Source organism: Hemiscyllium ocellatum, chromosome 7 (assembly GCF_020745735.1).
Source record: "Hemiscyllium ocellatum isolate sHemOce1 chromosome 7, sHemOce1.pat.X.cur, whole genome shotgun sequence".
In the NCBI taxonomy this organism is placed as follows: Eukaryota; Metazoa; Chordata; class Chondrichthyes; order Orectolobiformes; family Hemiscylliidae; genus Hemiscyllium; species Hemiscyllium ocellatum.
The window spans coordinates 77207886-77232088 of NC_083407.1; the positions used below are offsets into that span (position 1 = coordinate 77207886).

At 39.1% G+C, this 24203-nt stretch overlaps 1 protein-coding gene across 1 annotated transcript in view; it reads right to left on the minus strand.

Annotated features, from left to right (window-relative positions):
* tfpia (tissue factor pathway inhibitor a) overlaps positions 1–24203 on the minus strand; it is a 48803-nt gene that overhangs the window by 17892 nt on the left and 6708 nt on the right. The window contains exons 2-3 of the mRNA XM_060827986.1: positions 22548–22748; positions 8206–8385 (exon numbers count right to left, since the gene is read on the minus strand). Coding sequence (XP_060683969.1) covers positions 8206–8385; positions 22548–22748 — 381 coding nt within the window. The remainder of the gene's footprint in view (positions 1–8205; positions 8386–22547; positions 22749–24203) is intronic.

A 24203-nucleotide genomic window follows, 5' to 3' on the forward strand; every position in this document is an offset into this window, starting at 1 on the left:
CGGAACGCTGATAGGGGAGGGGAGGGAAATATATCCTTGGTGGTGGGGTCCGTTTGGAGGTGGCGGAAATGGCGGCGGATGATACGTTGTATGCGGAGGTTGGTGGGCCTGGGAACCCTCCAAACTCCTCCACCGGCAGAACACAACTACACGACGGCTGGAGGAGGAGCGCCTCATCTTCCGCCTGGGAACCCTCCAACTCCTCCACCGGCAGAACACAACTACATGACGGCTGGAGGAGGAGCGCCTCATCTTCCGCCTGGGAACCCTCCAACAGAGAACACCTCCGGGCCGCCCGAACCAACCAACCCAATCACCCCGTGGCTCAACACTTTAACTCCCCCTCCCACTCCACCGAGGACATGCAGGTCCTTGGACTCCTCCACCGGCAGAACACAACTACACGACGGCTGGAGGAGGAGCGCCTCATCTTCCGCCTGGGAACCCTCCAACCACAAGGTATGAATTCAGATTTCTCCAGTTTCCTCATTTCCCCTCCCCCCACCTTGTCTCAGTCGGTTCCCTCAACTCAGCACCGCCCTCCTAACCTGCAATCCTCTTCCTGACCTCTCCGCCCCCACCCCACTCCGGCCTATCACCCTCACCTTGACCTCTTTCCACCTATCCCACCTCATCGCCCCTCCCCCTAGTCCCTCCTCCCTACCTTTTATCTTAGCCTGCTTGGCTCTCTCTCTCCTATTCCTGATGAAGGGCTTATGCTCGAAACGTCGAATTCTCTATTCCTGAGATGCTGCCTAACCTGCTGTGCTTTGACCAGCTACACATTTGCAGCTGTGATCTCCAGCATCTGCAGACCTCATTTTTTACTCAGAGTAAGTAAGCACTATTAAAGCAAGTAGACAGGCTACAACAGAAATGAAAGAAGATCATAAGCAGATCAGAGGTGACCTTAGAGATTGGCACATTTTGGATGCCAATATCTCTGGATCTAGATAGCATGCCCTGGGGCATTTCCAGAAATGTTGATGACTGGAGTTCAACATGGAGGTCCATTGGACCAAGTGGCGAGTTAATGTTGCCAGGTACCTGTTCTGACTTCAATATCATGATTTCTTGATATCTGAATAAAACAGAGAACTGTGGTTGCTGAAAATATGAAATGGAAATTGGAGGTACTCAACAGGTCTGACAGCAGCTGTAGACAGAAAGCAGAGTCAATGTTTTGAATCCAGCGAACCTTCTTTATTCTTGATATGTAGTTTGTTCAATAGATTTGGTTGGATGGGAAACTGAACATTAATGAGGTGACTTTGGCTGTTAACAAAGCATTTAACAAGCAATCATCCCCTTTAATTGGTAACTCGCTGCTGCGTAGTGAGAAATTCACCTCGCTGCTTGGTAAATGCATAAAAGAAGCTGCAAGGCGTTTCTGACATTGAGATAGGCCTTGCTAGATCCCTAGCACAATTTTGCCATACATCTCTCCACAGCCCACGACATTCAGACTCCTTTAAAATTCCACCCCTGGTTTTAAACCATGTTATTTTCCATATCCTTCATGTGCTCATAAGATATGTATGACCTTTATTACATTGTGCTTAATTGGTAACTTAGTCAAGTCAATTGGGATCATTATAATTTTAGCCTTTGGGTGAAGCACTGTTGATAGTGAATCGGTAGCACGTTCTCCCTCATCATTCCTTCCTATTGCTACCTGCACTTGGTGGTTCTAACTCTGTTAAATGCATGGCCCTGACGCCAAATGCTTCACAAGCAGAAATCAAAGAAAAAATTGTTGATTAAATTAAGAAGATCAAAATTTGTTTCGAATTCAGTCAAAATCTCTCCGATGGACAAATAAAGTAACTTTGAAAATAAAAGCATCAAGTGTTAGAAATATTCAGCACATCTGGTAGCATCAATGAAGCATCAAGAAACAGTTAACATTTTGAGTTGAATATGAACAGAAGTTTGGAACAGAAGCAGAATAGAAAGGTAATAGGTTACAATCCATACAGCTACCTATAGAAACAGCTTTTATTTGGAGGAAATGAGACAAGCTAAAGGAGAAATTATTCAATGAGAGAAAACATTGCGTACTTCAGTTTTATGGTTGGTATAGGAATGCTACCAACAGTACTTTAACATTGTTCTCAAATTCGATAGCAGGTGTATTGTGCCAGTATGTTTTATCCACTGTAAGCAATAGGCACTGTAACCACGGAACTTAAAAAAAAAGAGAGCAATTTGGGACAAAAATAAGGGACTCCACAAGCTGGTAACAAAGGTTTGCAAAAGACGTAGAGATCCCAGAGCGAATGGGGAGAGAATATGGCAGGGCACTTATTGCATATTTAATAAGTAACAGCTGGTTAATGTTAGTCACTTTCTACTTGTCTTGTAAATGGTTACCAAAATATAAAGAAACTTGACAATGTTCACACTTTGACAAAAGTGTGAACATCTGAGGCAAGAGAATATTTCTTCTTTTTATTATTTATTCACAGGCTGAGGACATTGTTGGCTAGGCCAGCATTTATGGTATATCCTTAATTGCTCAGACGGCAGATGAGAGTCAACCATATTGCGGTGGGTCTGGATTCACAGATGAGGCGAGTTTGGCAGTTTCCTTCCCGAAAAAGGACATTAGTGAACCAGACTGATTTTTCCTGACAATCACCAAGCCATTTGAATTGCCTATGATAGTTGGGAGTGTTTAATATTTTTATATGGTAATTTTGTAATTGCTACCCATGACGCTAGCTGATAGTCAATGTCATTTGTGTCAGATAAGCAGTTGTCCAGGTTCACTAAGATGTTGTGTTGATGGTGCTATAGTACCAATTGAAGGATGAATTTATAGCATCACGGTAATATCTTAAACCTGGCCAAGGTGCAGCTCTACAGAAGAGTAAAGAGACACAAGAATAGAATCTGATATCCTCTGAAACTAGAATGTTGACAACAACAATTATTCCCTTTATAAATGAATGGAAACACGTTTGTAATCCAATGAGTTACAGCCATAAACATTTTTCAGGCTCATTAAAACAGGTGGCTTTCTAATGAAAGCTTAATTATTAAAACCACAGCATCTCTTTCTGGCTGTGTTTGAGACTTATATTGATTCAAATCTCAAGCAGGATGCTGTTGCCTACATGGATTCAGATTTTTTCACATCAGATTTATTACAACCAAGAATGTATTTACAAATATTTCTATTCTTGAAATGTCATCCCTCCGTAGAAATCATTGACTAAGACATACAATTGAATAAGTAGTAATTCCACATGAATAACCGAAGGAATGTTATGGAAGGTACTTTGGGCATGAAACCAAGTTAATGAGGAACATACATATCTGCTGTCTTGCTAAACTGATAGAACAACTAAATGATAGGATGGAGAAGATCAATCGTGTAGTGCTATGAGCCCAGCTAATGTTACTACTGGACAGGTCAGAACCCAGAATGAAATCTGGCTTAATAGGTCATATTTCATTTTATTTTAAGATACGTTAGACTCACTAAATCATAAGCATACCAGGTTGCAGATTTAGTTTCAACAATAAAACAGAAGTTTACCGCACAAAATAAATACAAAAATAATAAAAAAACAAATGTTAACTATAACAGTTTGAATGATTTCAAAATCCAGAGCAAAGTAAAATTCTATCCAATCATCAAATTCATCACTTTTACAGTTAATCAAATTCCTCTTCCCTGTCCAATCTGTAAATTTGATTTAATTACTTCTACTCAATTCCTGTTATGGGAGCATTTCCTTGGAATACTTACACAACTGAGTAGTTAGACTTTCAACAATCAGCAGAGTTCTATACAAACAATCATGGCCTGAACGTTTCACTAAATTCTCATTGAGGTAACATTCACCTTTTCTAGGACAATCTATATTCGTTTCTGACCCCAATCCTTGGAACTGAATGCACAAACTTTTTCGCTAAATTAAACAAACCTTGCTCAGCGTCGATTCTAATGGCTTAATTTTTTCTCTCTCCTTAAAAAACCCCCAATATAAACAAACTTCCATTCATACTTACAGTAACATGCCCTTGCTGACACATATTGGTTTAAAAGCCATGGTTTTGAAAGACTGATCTAATTAATTTTTAAACCCTGTCACAAAAATTGACTTACAACCATATGCCACTAGTTTAAAATTCATGTTCATACCAATCACCTTGTGGACAGGGTACATAGTCTGTTGTTGCTACTCATTTAAACCTCTGCAATTTTGTTTTCTCCATCACCTTTCATGTCACACCAACAAAGATTGATTTGGAGATGGTATTGGACTGGGGTGTACAAAATTAAAAATCACACTACACCAGGTTATAGTCCAACAGATTTAATTGGAAGCACACTAGCTTTCGGAGTGACACTCCTATCACCTGATAAAGAAGTATCGCTCTGAAAGCTAGTGTGCTTCCAATTAAATCTGTTGGACTATAACCTGGTGTTGGGTGATTTTCAACAAAGATTGAGCTGCATGGGTTGTAATACTGACTTTCAACTCAAACCTAGCCATTGTTTGCCAAGTGAGTTCAGTTCAAACAATTCTTCTTGCTTTTGAACTTATTCAGCAAATAGTTCTGCAGCCTTTCCGACTGTTGCGATTGCCAAGTACAATAGTCCTCAATCAGAGCCAAATGTAACTTTCGGTCAGATTTCCATGTTTCTCAGCCCAAATAAAACAAATAATGCGTAGGTATTTTCTTTTTCCCTCTGCTTTTCTACTTTGCAAATGTTCATTCCTCACACAAAAAAAAACTCTGAACAAACTGAAGCTTGCTAAAAAAACACTTTTTCATTATGGAGGGTATGTTGAGGGTAATGGAAGTGGACTGGCTGCTCCTGATGCTAGCTGACTTTTGACACCTCTTTGCTGCTTTTCATCTACCTTCAAAAAGAATAAAAGTCTACAATTCTTTCTTTGGAAGACCTAGAATGCCAAAGCAAATCTCAAACTAAAAATGACAATGCCAAACATTTTGGCACAAAAATGTTGCTGCTCCACAAGTTTTTAAAGGTCTAAATTTCTGAATGATAACTCTATCTTACACGTTGACAGGAAATCTTAACTTGTTGAGAATATCTAGTCTATATGAATGCGCATCATAAATATGCACTCATTCAAATGTGTGTGAATGTAATTCTAACATTTCATTTTAGCTATTACTGCTCACAAATATCTCTCAACCAGAAGACCGAAGAGAGTCGTAATATATTATGACACTGTCATAAGAGAAAACAGAATAAATCTTATGGTAGGCATTTATTGCCTCAGGAGCTTCTTACAATCCATCTGTAATGTGCTACAAGGAGGAGACAATAAAACTATCACCAATAACATGTTCAGTAATGGTTGGCTTGGTTTCCAGCAGTGCCAACTAGTTCTAGGCCACACCATAGCGCTCATGTAAACATTAAAGAAGCTGCCCTTCATTCCCTGAGTGATACCAAGCAGTAGCAAACCTAAGTTTAATGGAATTCTTCCATAAGTTTAACGGAAGAAGAGGTTCAGAAGCTGGATTGATACCTTAAACAAAAGAAGATAGTTAGTTATCAGTTGCAGCCCTGACAGAATTGTAAACGGTTCTCTGGAAGGTGTCCTCAATCTAACTGTGTTCAGTTGCTTCTGTAATAACTATTCATCGATCTTACATCAATTGGTCTGCTGATGATTCCTGCTAAACTCCTCTAATAATTTGCAGTCAAATCTGAATTGCAACAGCCCTGAGACTGATAAATGGCAGGTGGGAATCCCAGTGCATACATGCAAGGTAATGACCATCTAACATAAGCCATTTAATTAGGCTCTTCAATGGCATCACCATCACCATCAAAGAGTGCCCCAACATCTGCAATTTAAGATTGTCCCATTGAATTAAAGTTTAACTGGATCCATTCATATGATTCAATGGGCACAAGAGAGACTGAATATTCTGTAGTTTGTCAATCACATCAAAACCTCCAAGAACCTTTTCCCATCTGCAAAGCTCAATTTATCAAGTCCGATCACCGTCCTAGCTGCAAAAACACTAATGAAATTCAACACTAAGCAGAACAGGGCAGTTTGTTTCATTTGATTCCCCGACACTGGGCTTCAGACCAACCCTTGTCATTATCTACCTATTGTGGCTACAGCATTTGCAAGATGCTCAGTAATACTCACTCACTCCCCTTCACCACAGAGAAGCAGCAACATCATGGCAGTGTCATAAGCTACAAGATACTTTCCAAAAAACCCAATGTGACCATTTCCCCTTTTATCGCTTTCAATATCGTGGATATCCCAAAAGGTACTATCACCATAAAGGTTTGCAGTACAAGGAGAAGATTTCCTACTGCTCCTAAGGACAACTAAGAAATGGGCAATAAATACAGTCAGGTTGAACAAAAGGGAGAACAATCACAGAATGTCCATTCTGCCTGCTCAATAACAAGTGGTAAATAACTTCTCATAATTTTCAACTCAACACAAAGGTTGAGCATGAGGAATATCTTTTGAAATTGGTGAAATACATCATTTTTGTTCTTAACACAAAACTTAGTTGACTTGCAAGCCAAACATTTGTTTAGGAGATGTTTTGAGCCCCACCCAAAATTCAGTGTTGTACGAGATAGAAGCATGATTGTTAGGTTGGTTTTGAGTCACAGTATTGTTTGCAAGTGGATGGTATCACCATGAAAACAGTCTACAAAATATTTAGTCATATTTTTACAAAATGGAAAGAACAGTTATGTAATCCCAATGTATATACCGTTGTTATGGCACTAATTGTGGCTGATCCTGTTTTCACTTGTAATGAGGTATTTGTTTAAGCTATCTATTTTACCCATCCTTTGCCTTGGGTCATAAATGTTGAAGGCCATTAGGTAAACTGAATCTCCTCACATGTGATGATACGGCCAACGTTAGTAGGGTTTCCAAGGAAAAAGGAAGATGTCCCAAACCCTTTAGGTGCAGCAAAGTAAGGTACCTCATTCATGCTGACCATAACGTGTTCTGAAACCTCCTTGCAATGACTTCATTAAGTGCCAGGAGCTACTCCTTAGTTCCCCATTTATCTCAGCAGGTTTTTCTCACTTGGCATGGCACTCCCATTCACCAAGCAGCTGTTTCTTCCCTCATTTCCACATGGATGGGAGGTAACATTATCTGGTTCCCATTTTACTGGGAGCAGGACAGTTGTTTTTTGCCACATTCCATGCTGCCTAATTCCAGTCTCATGTTTTAACGGTGGCTGCAAATTTAAGTTCTGGTGCGACAAATTTTGTTGTACCTGCAATTTTGAATCAGTGCGCGAGATCAGCACTTTTGATCAGCAATGTTGATCCGGTACAACAAGTTAGGCTGCAATAAAAGCAAATTACTGCGGATGCTAGAATCTGAAACCAAAAAAGAAAATGCTGGAAAATCTCAGCAGGTCTGGCAGCATATGTAAGGAGAGAAAAGAGCTGATGTTTCGAGTCTAACTGACCCTTTGTCAAAGCTAAAGGGTCAGTTAGACCCTTGCTTTGACAAAGGGTCAGTTAGACTTGAAACGTCAGCTCTTCTCTCTCCTTACAGATGCTGCCACACCTGCCAAATTATGGTGCAAGCTATTTGCAGGGAAATGATACGGTTACGAAACATGAACAGCATTGAGAGTAAAGGATGTTACTAAGAAAGCTGATTTCCCAATTAACACATTGCTTGAAGAGAATGCATCTTAGAAACTGGCACATTCCTAAATCATATTTTTATTTATATTTGAGTGAACAATTATGTGTCGGAGCATCAGTCCTTATCCAACACTCTCAGGGAGCATTTTTTCCTGAATGGGAGTAACCAGCTATGAAAAATAATTGTAATTGCTCCCAAGGTATAGTTTGGTTGTACTCATTACCTTCAGTTATATTTATAACAGATTATTCAATCATTTATCTGGGGCACTGATGTTTATGAATTTGCTACCATCTTTTAACATTATTACAGCCATTATTCAATGGATTGTAAATCACTTTGAAACGTTGAAGTAATTTATAATGTTAGATAGAAGTTCTTTCTACCCTAAAGCCCAAATCAGAATATTACAAATGTAACACAGTTCCGGAATATATCTTTGATGGAGTACCTTGTATCAGCTGAAGCTTTAATATTTTTGAATATCTTCAACTGTCACCAGCTGTTAAAGAGAAAAAGCTTGAAGCAAAAAATGATTCAGGATGAGCTCACTTACGTTTTGGCCTCTGGCATGCATTTAGGCAATCTTTTTCAGTTCTGAATTTATTCTTGTTTCCAAGGCAGCCCCCATAGATAAATTGTTCACATTTTTTTGTCGTCTTATTATAGAAATACCGATGAAACAGCCCTCGACATGGTCCACTATCCGCTTCCAACTGACAAGGATTTCTTCGATCTGTTAAATGTAGATATTTTTATATCATTAATATCATAGAACAAAAAACTTTTCTTCTACTATATTCCATTTCACAGAAATAACCAACAGTCAGGACAAATAATTTAGTTGATGCTATGTACTATTTATTTCAGATGTGAAAGCAATTAAACCTTTCGCCAACTTCACTGCTTCAGACAGAATGACAGATGCTCTGAACACTACCATCTGCAAGCTCCTCCCCAAGTTGCACACTATTGCAAGTTGAAAATAAATCCTGCTTTTTCACTCTCACTATCTCAGTCAAAATTCTGGAATACTGGTCTTAACTGCATTGTGGTCAGATCGACAACACATTGACTGCTGTGTTTCAAAAAGGCAGATTACCATCATCTTCTCAAGAGCAATTAGGGAAGGGTAGTAAACACTGACCCTGCAGCAATGCATGGATCCAAGAGACAGATAAAGAAACACAAACGCAGGCACATCACCTCTCAGTTTCAGATTACTTACTGCAGATGGGTATATGTTTCTCAACAAAATTGGACAAAATATTTCAATAACATTTTTTTTAAAAGCACTTTTAATTGGAGAAAAAAGATAATCCTATTTTACTGCTAATATATTTCCTATGCACATTTTAAATGTTTCTGGATTAAAAGATCGTTTGAGAGCACAGCAGTGACTTACATTAATAGAACATCTTAGGAAGAAATAGTTTGGCGGAGGGGTGGGATGGGGGCAACATCCTTCCTATAGCAGGGAGACCAGAATTGCATGTAGTATTCAAAAAATAGTCTAACCAATGTCCTGCACAGTCACACATGACCTCCCAAGTCCTATACTCAATGCATTAACCAAAAAAGGCAAGCACACCAAACACCTTCTTCACTATCCTGTCTACCTGTGACTCCACTTTCATGGAACTATGAACCTGCACTCCAAGGTCTCTTTGTTCAGCAACACTCCCCAGTACTCTACCATTAAGTGTATGAGTCCTGCCCTGATTTGTCTTTTTAAAATGCAACATCTTACATTTACCTAAATTAAACTCCATCTGCCAATCCTCAGCCCATTAGCCCATCTGATCAAGGTACTGCTTATACTGAGGCAACCTTCTTCACTATCTACTACAGTCCAATTTTGGTGTCATCTGTAACTCAGTTTCATTTATAATCTGACCTCCAGTATGAAAAGTAACCCTCCACCATCACCCTCTGCCTTCTACCTTTGAGCCAGTTCTGTATCCACCTGGCTAGTTCTTCCTGTATTCGATTAGATTTAACCTTGCGAACCAGTCTACCATGAGGAACCTTGTCGAATATCTTACTGAAGTCCACATAGATCATGTCCATAACTCTGCCCTCAGCAACCCTCTTCATTACTTCCCTAATCACTCTTTGCCTTTCCAAATAAATCCTATCCCTCAGGATTCCCTCCAACAATTTGCCCACCAGTGATATCAGGTTCATTGGTCAATAGTTCCCTGGCTTTTCATTACCACCTTTCTGAAATAGTGGCACCGCGTTAACCAACTAGAGAAAGTGAGGACTGCAGATGCTGGAAATCAAAGTCAAGAGTGTGTTGCTGGAAAAGCACAGCAGGTCAGGCAGCATCCGAGGAGCAGGAGCCCAACAGGTCGATTCTCTTGCTCCTCGGATGCTTCCTGACCTGCTGTGTTTTTCCAGCAACACACTCTCGACTACATTAGTCAACCTCCAGTCTTCCAGCACTTCACCTGTGGCTACTGGTGGACTCATTCATGCTGCCACAATCTTTACTATTCCCTGGGATTCAAACTTGCAATCATGTCTACATTGTGACACTTTATCAAATGCCTCTTGGAGGCGCATATACATATCAACTACATTACCATTACCAAATGTCTGCTATCTCATCAGAAAGGGCAGCCAAATTTGTTCAACCTTAATTGAGTCTGTCAGCTGTCCTCAATTAATCCACACTTGTCGAAGTGTCCCACAATTATCCTTCCACTGTAAAATACTCACAAATGGACTCCCTTACCACTAAATGAAGACCTTAAGTGTACAATTCGTGCCAATTTAGAAAATTCATCTCAACATCATTGATATTAAACATGCAGAGAGCAGCCAATTGCCTTGTGGGAAAATCAAACCCTAACAGGTTTTCTAGCACACACCCCAGAGAGAGTTGTGTTCCTTCACAGACAAGCCCTCAGCACCTCTGAAGGTGCCCAGCATCATTAAGTAGAGAATCTGTTGTGAGCAGCCTCCTACCCCTCAGCAGCCCCTTTCTTGTGAATCCTGCCCTCACTTACCTATGCACCCTGTCCCTTGTTCATCCTGAATTTCTGGTGCGTATGTTTCCAGCAGTTACCACCAATCCCCCAAGTTGCATTGCCTACAACAGTTAACTATCAGCCTCTGTTTGGCCAGAAACACCTGGGAGCTGGGATTTCCACACCCTGGAGTCCTTGATCCTGGAAAAGGTCAACCACCGACCATGTAAACCCTCCCCAAAGGAAGTAATGCGGAGTTCTTGCTATTTCTCCAGTTGCCATGTGAGATCCATGACGTTTACATTTAATATCACCTATCATTCCAAAATGCTATCTCATGCTGAGATCAAACTGGCTGTCTTGAAGCTGTTGTGTTTATGGTTAAATCAGTTGTCTGAAATTTCCAATCAAATCTTCAGCCTTTAAACTTGGAGAAAGTGAGGGCTGCAGATGCTGGAGATCAGAGTTGAGAGTGTGGTGCTGGAAAAGCACAGCATGTCAGGCAGCATCTAAAGAGCAGGAGAATCAACATTTCGGGCATAAGCTCTTCATCATTTGGAGTTGGCCAAGTGGAGTTGAGGCACATAATGGAGTAACAGCCAGAGTGAGAGAGTAATGGTCTTATTGGGTCTATGGAAATTAGAATGGAGATGAAGGTGTGTTTGAGCAAGTAAATAATTAAGGATTGTCATAAGGATGAACAGAGGGTCAAAGGCTGGTCAGTTGAAATTTTGAAAGATTAAACTCCTGTTGTACATTCAGAATCCATAAGGTTATCTTGGAATGCAGAGATAACCCCTGGCTTCTTTATTGCAAAACATCTTCTGAAATGTCTTTCCTTTGATTCTTCAAACACCACCTTCAATAATAAATGCAAAGAGCTCATGGGTTTTTTTTGTCAGTAAGGCTGAGACCACCTGATCCACTATCACTGTCGTGTTCCTCCTTTTCACTGGTTCAAGGATAAGAGATAACTTAATTGAAGTGTATAAGATCTGAACGGTCATGAGAAGGTTGACTTACAAAGGATATTGCCTCTTGTGGGTGAATCCAGAACAAGGGGCACTGTTTGAAAATTACAGGTTATCCTTTTGGGACAGAGATGAGGATTTCTTATTGTCTCAGACAGTTGTGCAACTTTGGAACTGTCTGTCCACAAGACAGTGAAGGCAAGGGCATTGAAGATCTTTAAAGCAGAAGTCAAGTCCAATGAATCAAAGGTAATTGGGGGTAGATGGGAATTTGGAATTGGAAACACAACCAGATCAGCCTTGATCTTCTTGTACGGTAGAGTAAGCTCAAGAAGTTGAATGGTCCACCTCTTCCACTATTTTGTATGTTCTTATATATGCTTTTCTCTGATCGACCCTGCATTCACAACTTGCTCTAATTTTGCTCCTATCTGCCTCATTTCCTCTCCCTCCTTACCTTGACCATGAGACCCACCTTGCTCAATGCTATTCCTGCTAAACTGCTATCTACCCAATTCTCCTCCTGCTCCCTACATGAGTTGATGCCATTATTTGTTCAGTCTTTTCAGGTATGGTCCTATGCCACTTCAAAATCAGTCATCAACTTCTCCTAAAAGTAACTTTTGACCCCACCATCCTTCAAAACTGCTGTTCTATCTCCAACCTTTCTTCCTTCTCCAGAGTAATTGAATGTGTTATTGTTTTCCATGTTTGAATCCTTCCAATCAGCCATTTGCTCCTCACAGTATTAAAATTGTACTTATCAAAGTGGCTAACCTGTGACAGGGTGACTATGACAAAGGTAAACAATCCCTTCTCAAACTTTGTCAATTTTCCTTGTACATCTCTCCATAGTTCTTCAATTGGTTGAAAGTACACTGGTACTATCCTCATCTCTCTCACTGTAGTCAATGTATCACTTGAAATGGCTTCTTTTCTTGCTCTAACATCATTTTCTCTAGTGGCCTTCAAGGTTTTATCCTCGACACCATAACACAAGTCCCCCACCTATTTCTAATCAACCCATTGCCTCTCAGCAACATTATCTAGAAACAAAATTCTAACATGTAAACAAAGGCTACCTGGCTTTATGCTACTGCCCCCTTTACTCCTGTTAAAATATCAGATTACTTATCTGACATCCAGCAATTGATGAGGAAAAGTCTCTTTCAAATAACCATTGGAAATACCAAACTACAAGGAATCCCTAATTAATGAATATCTGACTTGAGAATGTTCATATTGTCCTGCATCGTGTACAAACTGACATGTGAATGGATTCCAGAATGGAACCCTTGCGGAATCCAGGGACTTTTTTCAGTCCGTGTCAGAACACCCAATCCAATCACAGCTACAAAATCTATCCCTCGCCTTATCAACAGAGTCTGCACCAGACTATTTGTGACATTCATGCCAGGATCAGTTTCTGAACACAGACATCCATTCCACCATGAGGATGGTCCATCTCGACCATGGTAACATCATCTGACTCTGCTTCTGCTTCAGCCAAATTGTTCATATCTGCCCTTGCTACCTCTTAACATTATTAATCTGATGTTCCTCTGGTCACAATCTACCTTCTATAAACTTAAGGTCATCTAAAATTCTACTGGTTGTGTTCAAACTCACACAAAGTACTGCTCACCCATCACCCCTACACTCACTGATCCAAACTGGCTGCTGGTCAAATACTGCCTTGATTTTGAAAATCACATCCTTTATTCATGTGTCTCCATTGCCTTGGCCCCGTCTTTTTCCATAAATCTCCTCCAGACCCATAAACATTTCAAATATAATTTGCACTCACCTAATTCTGGTCAATGCCGAATCCATAATTTTCATTATTAGTGGCTGGCCCCAAGTTCTGGAATTCCCTTACTAAGTATGTCTGCCTCTGTATATTATTTTAAAATGGTCTGTAAAAGTTTCTGAATCCGGTGGGATGGCAGTGGAGTATGATGCTCCATCTGGAGCTCCTCCACTCCACCTGTTGTTTCCCTTCCTCTCTCTTTTCCTCGCTCCTTTTGGCCTTGGACACCCTGCCCTGGCTTCTGACTCCCAGCCTCTGAAGTGGGGGCAGTGGCCTGAAGCAGGAACACCAGTGACATGCGGCCCAGCGTGGAATATGGCTGGAGCAGCCTAGTGGTCAGACCACGTGGAGGCCCCTGCGCACGTCTGCTGTGGACTGCCCTTGGAAAGAGACTGTGATTTTTTTTAATTTTCCTTTTTTTACCCTACATCTATACAGTGTACAGCTGTAATGTCACTCTTTTTTCTTCATTTCTCTATTCTGTAACTAAGGATTGTAACTAGGTACTCTGTACCTAAGTTGGCGCAATGTGTTGGTGACATTGTTACACTGCGACGATAAAGCTAATTCAATTCAAAAGCTTTTAGACAACCTTCCTAGTGTTACCTTTTATGGCTTAGTATCAGATTGTGTATTCTAAGTCTTTTATGAAGTGCCTTAGGACACTTTAAGACATTAAAATATATATAGATATATATTAATGCCATATTACAAACAATTATAATTTTTGTGAAGGGTTAAAAACAGCATGTTTTTTATTACTTTACTGACAAATTTCCCACAGGGGTAGCTGACGATTGCTGTTTCCAGGATGACAAACATGATCTCTCATGTTCTGTTGTACTTTTTAATACTGTGCAAGAATCCGGAATCTGTATCGGGAATTGGGGGTATTCATTATAGTTGTAATCACTGAATCATTAGAGGCTGAGACAGACCAGCAAATCAATGCCTTTCCCAGTTAGCATGAGGGGATTGGGAAAGATAAGTTAACTCATGTCTGAGGAGCAGGCTATATTACTTTTGACTCAGCTTGTCTTTTGCAACAAATCTGATCTTGTATCAAATCCATAGGCATCAATTTGAAAACAACCAATTAGATGAATGGCAGGTTGCTGGAGTAATGATGAATCCTGACATTAGGAATCAATTTGTATTTGATTTATGCTCCAGGCGAATGATTTTAGCTTATTCATTCTCATGCTCCAATTACTATCTGTCTTTCCAAAGGAATAAATGTCAGCAAAATGATGTTGTTCAACTAAGAAGGAAATAACTCACAAAATATTTTGTAACCATGTTTTTAAAATTGTGAATTTAACAACAATGTATGAAAACTGATTTTGTTTTAAAAGCTTGTGTCTGAGATTTATCCAAACAAATTATACTTCAGACAATTTGGAATTAAATTGATAGAACTTTAATCTAAATAATAAGAAAAATGAAAAAGGACTGTAACTTAACTGACAATTGTGTAAGTTCAGATTACTATGGAATACATTGAATAGCCAGTCCACATTTTATATTCAAAGTCGCTGGAACAGAACATGACCCATACCCTTCTTGGTCAAAGACAGTGAACCACAGCTTACACCGATGGTAAAAAGAATGAATTGTCTGGGAGCACTGACTAAGCCAATAAATTGCTTTCATTTTACCCCCTTCACTTGGTACAACTGTATTTCAGTTTAATAAGGGTCCTGCAGCTGTAACATTAAAACTGGAATTATCTTTTGTCTCCATCACTTCTCCTGAACTATGCTTCGTTTTAATTGTGCAGCTTTTCCACAATTGTTAGGAAGGTATGCCGTTTAACTTCCAAGAATTTCTAGTGGTTGTCCCACTTAACTCTTTGTAATGCAGCGTAAGTTCATTAGAGATGCCACTTATGCCACGTAAGTGGGCTTTCTGCCCATCTTTTGAAGAAGAGTCATGCTGGACTCAAAATGTTAATTCTGTTTCTCTATCCACAGATGTGGGCAGACCTACTGAATTTCTTCAGCCTTCTGTGTTTGTTTCCATGATTAACAGAAATCAGAGTTTGTTTGCATAAGTACAGTTGAAATTTCACATGGAAAAATATACATACATGTTCAAAATTTAGGATTGAAACAGAGTGGATCTTAGACTTCCTTCACTATTATTTAGCAATGTAGCTAGCGGCACATATAACGTGGAACTTAGTGGTTATTTAAGTTTTATCACATATCTACATCAGTAACACAAGCTGAATTTATGTCTTCAATCATGAACACCCTTACGGATTGTACAAATGATCTTAAGATCGCAGTGAAGCAGAGATGGCCAGCTGTTAACTCAGTCAACTGACCTCAATGATCTGGGGTTAACTCATTTCAATAATTAGCACAGGTTGTCAATGTAGCTTTGTGTTTTATATAAACTCTTAATCTAATCTATAAGGTATGAGTCTGAATAGCAATTCAAATTTAAACACTTAAAAGTCACAGAAGGCTTAGTTTGATAGTCCCAGAAGTAGCTGTGAGAATCACGTGTGATTATGCACTGAATGTTAATGTTACCACAGGCAATACGCCTACTTCATATTGTCTATGTGTTTTAAATAAGATTGTAAATAAGATTTAAATAATATTATTAGTGCCCAGCCAACAGGAGTACTGTTAGTGCTATCGGATGCTTCGATAGTGAGAAATATCATGAGTAGCAAGCATCAGTCTGGATCAGCCTGAGAACCTTAAAGTGAGTTTGCACCTCTTTAAGGAGAAGAGTATGAACTCTGGAATCAAAGTTTGTGGTGATTCAGGAGATGAAGGTATCTGGAAAACAGCAAAGAATGGCACAAAGACAAGAGCACAGCCTCTGAGATTTTATAATGTTGCACGAGAAGCTTGATGAAGAAGGTGAAAAGTCAGAAAGCCATTGAGTATCTACATGGACCAAGGGAACCCTCCAAATACATAAACAAAAATCATTGAGGACAGAGACCTACAGAACATATGTTCCAAGGAGCTGATATAGTGACACAAGAAATATGATGCTCATATACCAGTCAAGGACAATGGATTTGTCTTTTAATATCCTATCAATTGTACCATTTGTCTCAAATACTACTAAAGTACCAAATTTCAGAGCTTACACGCACTGTCCCCATTGACTGAGAACCAAATGGTTGCATGGGTACTAACGGCCCACTATTATAGCATGCAGCTTGACTCATTTCCTCACTTTCTCCTAGTTTATTTCATGTATGCACATATGTGCACACTATAAATACCATTTTGGTCCCCAAATTGCAACTGTAGCAGCTAAACAACAGACACTCCAACAGCATGTCGAATATTTGCATATGGAACAGATCAGTGTTTATAATGATTCAAATGAAATTTAAGCATTTCTTAGTACTGTACTTGAACAGAATTGAAAGTCAGTGTGGAAGCATTAAACAGAATCTGTGGCATATAGCAGAGCGTATCACTTAAACCTATTAGATGGTTGACAAAGTTGTTATGTTGCTGCAAGACATTTCAGCAATGTTTTTAGGTGTACCGTGCTGCTTGGGGTTGCTTTATAATTTGCATATTGCACAGTTGTCATTGAGAATGCTTACTTTTGATTATTTTAAAATTTTTCCCTTTCAAGAATCCTATCAAGCTATGCCCAACTGAGCTGATACCTTCTTTTCACAGGTAAAGTAAGGCTATTTTCATTGCAAGCAGGGGGCGGTGATGTCTGAGTAGTATTATCACTAGACTATTAATCCAGAGGCGCCAGTAACATTCTGGGGACCCAGGTTCAAATCCTGCCATGGTAGATGATAGAATTTGAATTAAATTAAAAAAAGAATACTAGGATTAAGAGTCTAATAACTATTGCTGATTGTCGGAAATCCCATTTATTTACTGACGTCCTTTAAGGAGGAAAATCTTCCATCCTTACCCTGTCTGGCCTACATCTCAACCACCCTCTGGGCAATTAGGAATGGACAATAATTACTGGCTTGGCCAGTGATGGCCACAGCCCATGACTGAATAAAAAAAGTTTGCAAGCAATGTCTCTGTATGGTCTTAGTTTGCATTCATGCCTTGCAAGAACCCAGCAATCCAGTGACTTTATTATCACTGATACAAATTATCCAGATACAAATATCACCTCCAGGAGGTGAGGCAGATGCACTGAAGACAAATCTCTCTGGCAAGCCCAGGATGGACTGTGCAAACTGAGATGTGAACTCCAGAAAGATTGGATACAAACTTTGATTGGACTTTCCTGCACCTTTAGCAACTCTTCTAAAGATAGCAAAATTAGTATAAGCCCCAAAGGAATTCCTATCCTACACATTTTGCTGCAAGTGAAGCAAGATCTAGAAAAAAGGCTGCTGCAAGAATTCTAAGCAAAATTTGTAGCTACAACTGGGAATTGAAACAATATAATGAATGGAATACAGTTACAGTAGTGTCCATTGGTTAGACAATTTTAAAAATTTAATTGTAAGCTGCACAGAACTGGGCATCGCAGTTAAACATGTGGGGTTAATTCATAGTTGTCCAAGAAGTTGGACTCCTCGGACTTTTAATGGGAGAAGCATTCCAGGTGATCAATATATTTTCAAGATTGATCGATGATCAAGTAGAACAAAGGTTAGATGTACTTCGCTCAGGAGTCTTCAGTGGCCACCAAGGACAGGCAAGTGGGAGAGATTTGTTGACAAAACTCTTTCTAGGTCCGAGGGACATAACCACGTCTCTGACACAACCATGTCTCTGACACAACCAAACCCTCCACCTAAACCCATCCAAGAGCCTCCTAGAATACATCAACTCTGAATCATTGACAAAATGCTAGCTATCTACACATTGGGAATAAAAGAGAAGTAGGCAAATGTGAGGAATGCAGACACTGGAGATCAGAGTCAAGAGTTAATAAAGCATGGAACAGAGATATTATCTGTATTAATAACTCACTTCTCAAAAGCTTACAATCATTTGGAGGATAACATTTGCACATTTTCAAGTTTATCTTTTGAGTATGAGAATGATACCCTAAAAAACATGATAAGCCAAGTCAGTTGTTGGTGCTTGTTGCTCTGTGCTATCTATCTGTGTATAAATACTGGGCTGCTCTTCAAGATTTACAGCTGCAATGCATTTTAGTTGCCAAAATTTAAGTCATGCAGTTGAAAAGTTTAGTCATTGTGCCATAAATCATGCTGTTTTGCTCAACTAATTTCATGGAATGCAAGAAGAATGATCAGTTTCTGAATGTGTTGCCATGGGTTTCAGAGTTTGTGTTAATCCAGCCTCTCATGCTACTCTCATACTCCGGACCTTAAGTTCCAACTTTATCCTGATTCAATAACCTTTTGTTGGCAGGGAGACAGTAAATGGTCAGCATAAGCAAGTTAGCAGTGCTGTTTCTCTGGGAGGAGGCGTATATAGCTAGCTTGAAATAATCAATGTCTGAATAATTATATACCGTTCAGTCAGATGCATTCAAACATAACAAAACAATGACTTCAACAAGACTTTGAGAGAAGTGTGCATTATATGCAATACTTCTGAAAAAGGGATGAAAGATTAGTAACAGATTATTTTTTCCATTTGATATAAATGGTCTCATCACTTAAAAATAAATTTCAATCGTTAGTGTTTATTCTTTTTACTATCATATTCTATGTGGCCAGAAACATCTTCAGTACAACAAATTGAGGGGGAGAAAAGTATTTTTTTGATTCCAACTATACTTTGTTATAACTGATGGGTTAGTCAATTAAGGCAACAAACATCTGATATACTTAGTAATGAGTCCCCAACAGTGCTGTTAGCAACGAAGCAAGGACAGTTATCTTGCATCCAGCAGAAATAAATAATTTGAGACTTTCAGACAGTTATTCTGTTGTGATATGAATAGATTTAAGATGGACTTCATATGATGTCTATGGTTTGGTTACTAACAACAACATTGTACATATTGGACAGGCTGATAATGGAAATGTTAGAATTGATACCCTAATGGGTATATTTAATGTGGAGTTCCAGTTCATTTTATAGAAATTTTGCTGTTTGAAATAATAAGCAAAACTTTGTAAATTAATATTTTGCTGCTGCATATTACAGAGTACATAATTGTCTTTAAAAAGAAAGTACGCATTTCAGTTTGAATGTAACATGGAGACAGACTGGCATTTGGTTCAAAATAGCACCAACAGTTTGCTTTCCATTGCATCTGAGCTAGACTTTTTAGTCTTTGTCCTGCCCCAAATAGTAGAAAGCAATGGCAAACCAACACTGACAAATACTATAAGAAAATACCTCTGGATAAAACCCCAGCAGGCAATGGGACAATTCTGAGGCAAGGGAAGCCAAGTCTTTCCTTGTAGGGTGAGCAAGAGCAATGTTCTGACATAACTGGGAAGACTTCCACACCCTTTTCTACAGCTCCTAGCCGTTGATAAGGTACACCTTATTGTGGAAGTAGTAAGAATGTGGCACATTGCTGCATGATGGGATACTTGACCCAGGTAAAACATACCTTGGCTCTCAAGCTCACATCTGTAGTAGAAGAATATTGCTAGAGATAAAGACTGAGAATGTATAATTATAGTTTGATGAAATATAGGGAGAGTGTCTGAAGCTCTTTAGTTGGAGTGCATCTTGAGCTCATTAGTTTCTCTGTCCTTGAGCAACATCAAAGAACAAAGTTGATTGCTGCACTGTGCTTATCTTTATCTTGAATTATTGTAAAGTGTGGAATGTAAGCAAAGCTGTATATATTGCTGTCTAAGTATAGGCTGACTGTTCAGTTTGAGAGAGTGCTATGAGACAGTGAAGACTGTAGCAGCCTCTCTGTGAGTTCACAAAAAATAAAGCTTCTTGAAACAAGTCTCGAAGTGTCAGACTAAGTAATTTCCTCGACACTCATCAATCCTAATTTTGCATAAATTTCTAAAGTCAGTTTGAGACAAGAGGACAAGTGGTTGGCAGGAAAGAATGCCCTCCCCCCACCTTGTCTCAGTCGGTTCCCTCAACTCAGCACCGCCCTCCTAACCTGCAATCCTCTTCCTGACCTCTCCGCCCCCACCCCACTCCGGCCTATCACCCTCACCTTGACCTCCTTCCACCTATCCCACCTCCATCGCCCCTCCCCCTAGTCCCTCCTCCCTACCTTTTATCTTAGCCTGCTTGGCTACTCTCTCTTATTCCTGATGAAGGGCTTATGCTCGAAACGTCGAATTCTCTATTCCTGAGATGCTGCCTGGTCTGCTGTGCTTTGACCAGCAACACATTTGCAGGAAAGAATGAACAGGAGATAAGTCGATAGAAAAAGAACTTTTATGCCAGTTAGGTCCAAGACGGCCAATAGACTGTTAATAGAGTAATTACAGATAAAGAGATTAACATGATTTCTTCTTAGATGCTTTTGTTTATAATATTAACTTTATACTTCTACACTTTTACTTCTCAATTTTCAATGTGAAAGAGACTGTAATTATTACATACCACATGGCTAAAAAGCCTCAAACTATAATAGCCTCAAGCTGGGCTCTCTTTGACGGGTCAAATTTGTATTTATTGTGTAAATACAGTAACTTCATACTATTTGACATATGCCAATGGTGAGGATGGCAAAGAAAATGTCTCTTTCACAAAGCTAATGGTTGAATGGCACAATTTGGACTGCACCTTCTGGACATACAAATTTAGCTGCACATCTGCCTCTCGCGTGATGTTTTTGCATGAATAACAGAGAGTACCAATAGACTCATCATTATTTTGCCAGCAAATCCTAGCCCATTACTTTCCAGCACCTCACATACCAAAACACCTATGGACTGATATTATGATAGAAATGATGATGACCTTTTAACATGCTCAACCACGAAACAGAAAGTCAGCTAGCAAATGACATTGATCAACATATAGAGCTAAACATTGAATCAGGAATGTTCTGTCTGCAACACACATTTCCTTGAGAGATTTCTCAAAAATGGCACCTCACCCTTTGAATGCAGTAAATGGTGTGAAGTTAAAGGACATAACAATTTTAATTAAGTACAGGTCCTTCTGTTATAATGCACATTTTGTTAACACGAATTCGCGATAACACGTTTGATGAATTGGGGACACTGTTTCTAAAATGTGAAATTTTAAAGCGTGTATTGGTTATAACGCAATTCCAGCCCCATTAGTTTAAATGGTGCTGCTATTACACGACTTTCATAGAACACGGGATTTCAAAGAATGGAACCACTGCGTTATAGCAGGACTGACTGTAAGTCAGAAAGTAAACAGGGCCGACGTACCACCTACAAGGAGTGTACCTACAATTCTCCCCACTTGCCTGAATGAGTGCACCTCGATCAATACTCAAGAAGCTTGACATTGAAGGTCAAATTAGCCCACTTGATTGTCACCCAATTCACCACCTTCAACATTCACTCTTACCACCACCAATGCACAATAGTGTATCAGTCATCTTAAGGAGAAGTAGATGGTCATAGGTTGGCATGGATGGTACACAGAAAGTGAAGGATTGAGGGAATGAATGATTGATTGATCACCCTGCCATCTTTAAAATCTTTACATGCAGTGTCAGGGACCCCAGATAGGTTTCCCACCCAGCCTGGGGATTCCCTAGGTCACTCAGACCAACTCCCAATCAAGCAAACAAGCACCATATGTTAATTTTTAAAAATCTTTTCTTTCTGTATCGATTTACTCACCCATTCAACCTCAATCTTTCTTTCAAGTTATTTTGTTTTCTGTATTCATTTCAAACTTTAACTTCTTAGCCAGACTTTGCAGTTCATTAATATTTTTCAGACTGAGATACATGGTTGTTTTCACATTCATGTAAGTCCCAGATGCCCTGCAAAGATGTGCTTCTTAGATAGTTGCCTGACAAGAACCTTCAGTATAAAACCCCAAGAAAGTTTACAGGTGAGAATAACAAATCACTGGCATCTTTTAGATAGATAGATTCCCTACAGTGTGGAAACAGGCCCTTCAGCCCAACAAGTCCACACCGAACCTCTGAAGAGGAACCTGCCCATGACCCATTCCCCTACTTGTTTAATAGTGTCTCAAATCAGCCCAATTTCTTTGATACTTCCAGATTCAAAAGGTATGTTATATTTGAACAATCACAGTGAGGTTAATTAGCTTACCCTTTCCTTTACATTTGGTCAGACATTCTTTCATGGTTTCAAAGTTGTTTTCATTTCCACCACATCCCCCATAGATAAATTCTTCACATTTCTGTGTGAATATGTTGAAGTAGTATCTTTTGTTCATAGCTTTGCAAGGCCCACCGTCAGCTTTGTATGTACATATTTCATGGCCATATGTCAACTCCTTACGCTTATTTTCTGCAGAAGAAAAAGTATCAGTTAGTATGGTCTTTAGCACAATAAATATTGATTGCAAGTGGAAGTTCCATAGGCAATTTTCACCATGATTAGGAGTCAATTTTCCTTTTTTTCTGCCCAATTTCAGAGTTTTAAATTGTGAAACAAACCTCTAAATATTGAGAGTGCACCATTTTTCTATTATGAATTTTATAAATTAGACCTATTCTGATTGCATACAATTCTGGTGACAAATGCCTGCTAATAATAATGCCTGTAATTTGTTTCCACTTGTTCTATTGTTGAGACACCTGCTGACTTCAAAATGGTCTACTTATGATCTCCTTTTTCCCGAATGTTACCAGATTCACTAGATAAACTTAATTCTTAATCTGCTGAATCAACTAGAATAGTATGTGCTTTAAGTTCAACATATGACAGTGAGGTCTGCAGATGCTGGAAATCAGAGTTGAGAGTGTGTTGTTGGAAATGCACAGCAGGTCAGGCAGCATCCGAGGAGCAGGAAAAGCGAAGTTTCAGGCTGGAGCCCTTCATCAGGAAGTGGCAAGATAAGTATTTTTAGTGCTGGAATGCAAAAATCTAATCAAGCAGTGAAAGGTTTTGAGCATGCCTGATCGCTTGTTGATACCACTATATGTGTAAAACTGATTGTTCAAAATTGGAGCCTAAAATTTTAAAAAAAACAATGTCAAATCTATTCCAATTTGCAAAATAATATGACATAAAGAAGCAAGGTAAACATAATAAGGTAAACACTTGCAAAGTTCTTTTTACAATTTGAAAATGAAATGATGTGGCCTTTCCTTCCAAGGGAATGTCTTGCATTCGTATATTTGTTACAAGGTATTAGGATTCTGAGACCAAAGAACTCTTCCAAGTAGTGGCATTCCAGAACAAAGCAAGTTGTTGGGTTTAAAAAAAAACACTCATCACTATCCCTCTTTCAAGATGTTTTGATGCTTATTTTAAAGGTTTCCTTTCATAAATGTTTAGTCCCTTCTTAGCAATGAAAGCTTTCCAAAGCAGCAGCAGTAGTTATCAAAGAGACAGTCAAGTAATATGAAAAATGAAACTAAAACATTTGAGAATGAGATCTCAGAGAGTTTGCTGAACTATGAAGCACTAGTCTGTGAGCAATTCCGACTAAAAAGGCTTATCTCACTTAAATTATAAATGGTCCTGAAACCAGCAAAGATCCCTTCAGAACTGCTATAAAACTGCTTAGGATTACAGCATAAGGATTGAGACAAATATTTTTCATTATAAAAGTCCCACTGCTTGATACACTAAATATACTTCTACAGTTACAGTACAAAAATATCTCAAAGATACTACAATATTTGTTGATTTCTTCATTAGTTGGTATTTTGCAAGTCATATGTACTGCAGGAGAAATATTAAGAAAAAAATAAGTCTGCCTTTCACCATTTTTACTCTGCCATTAGTCTGACTAAA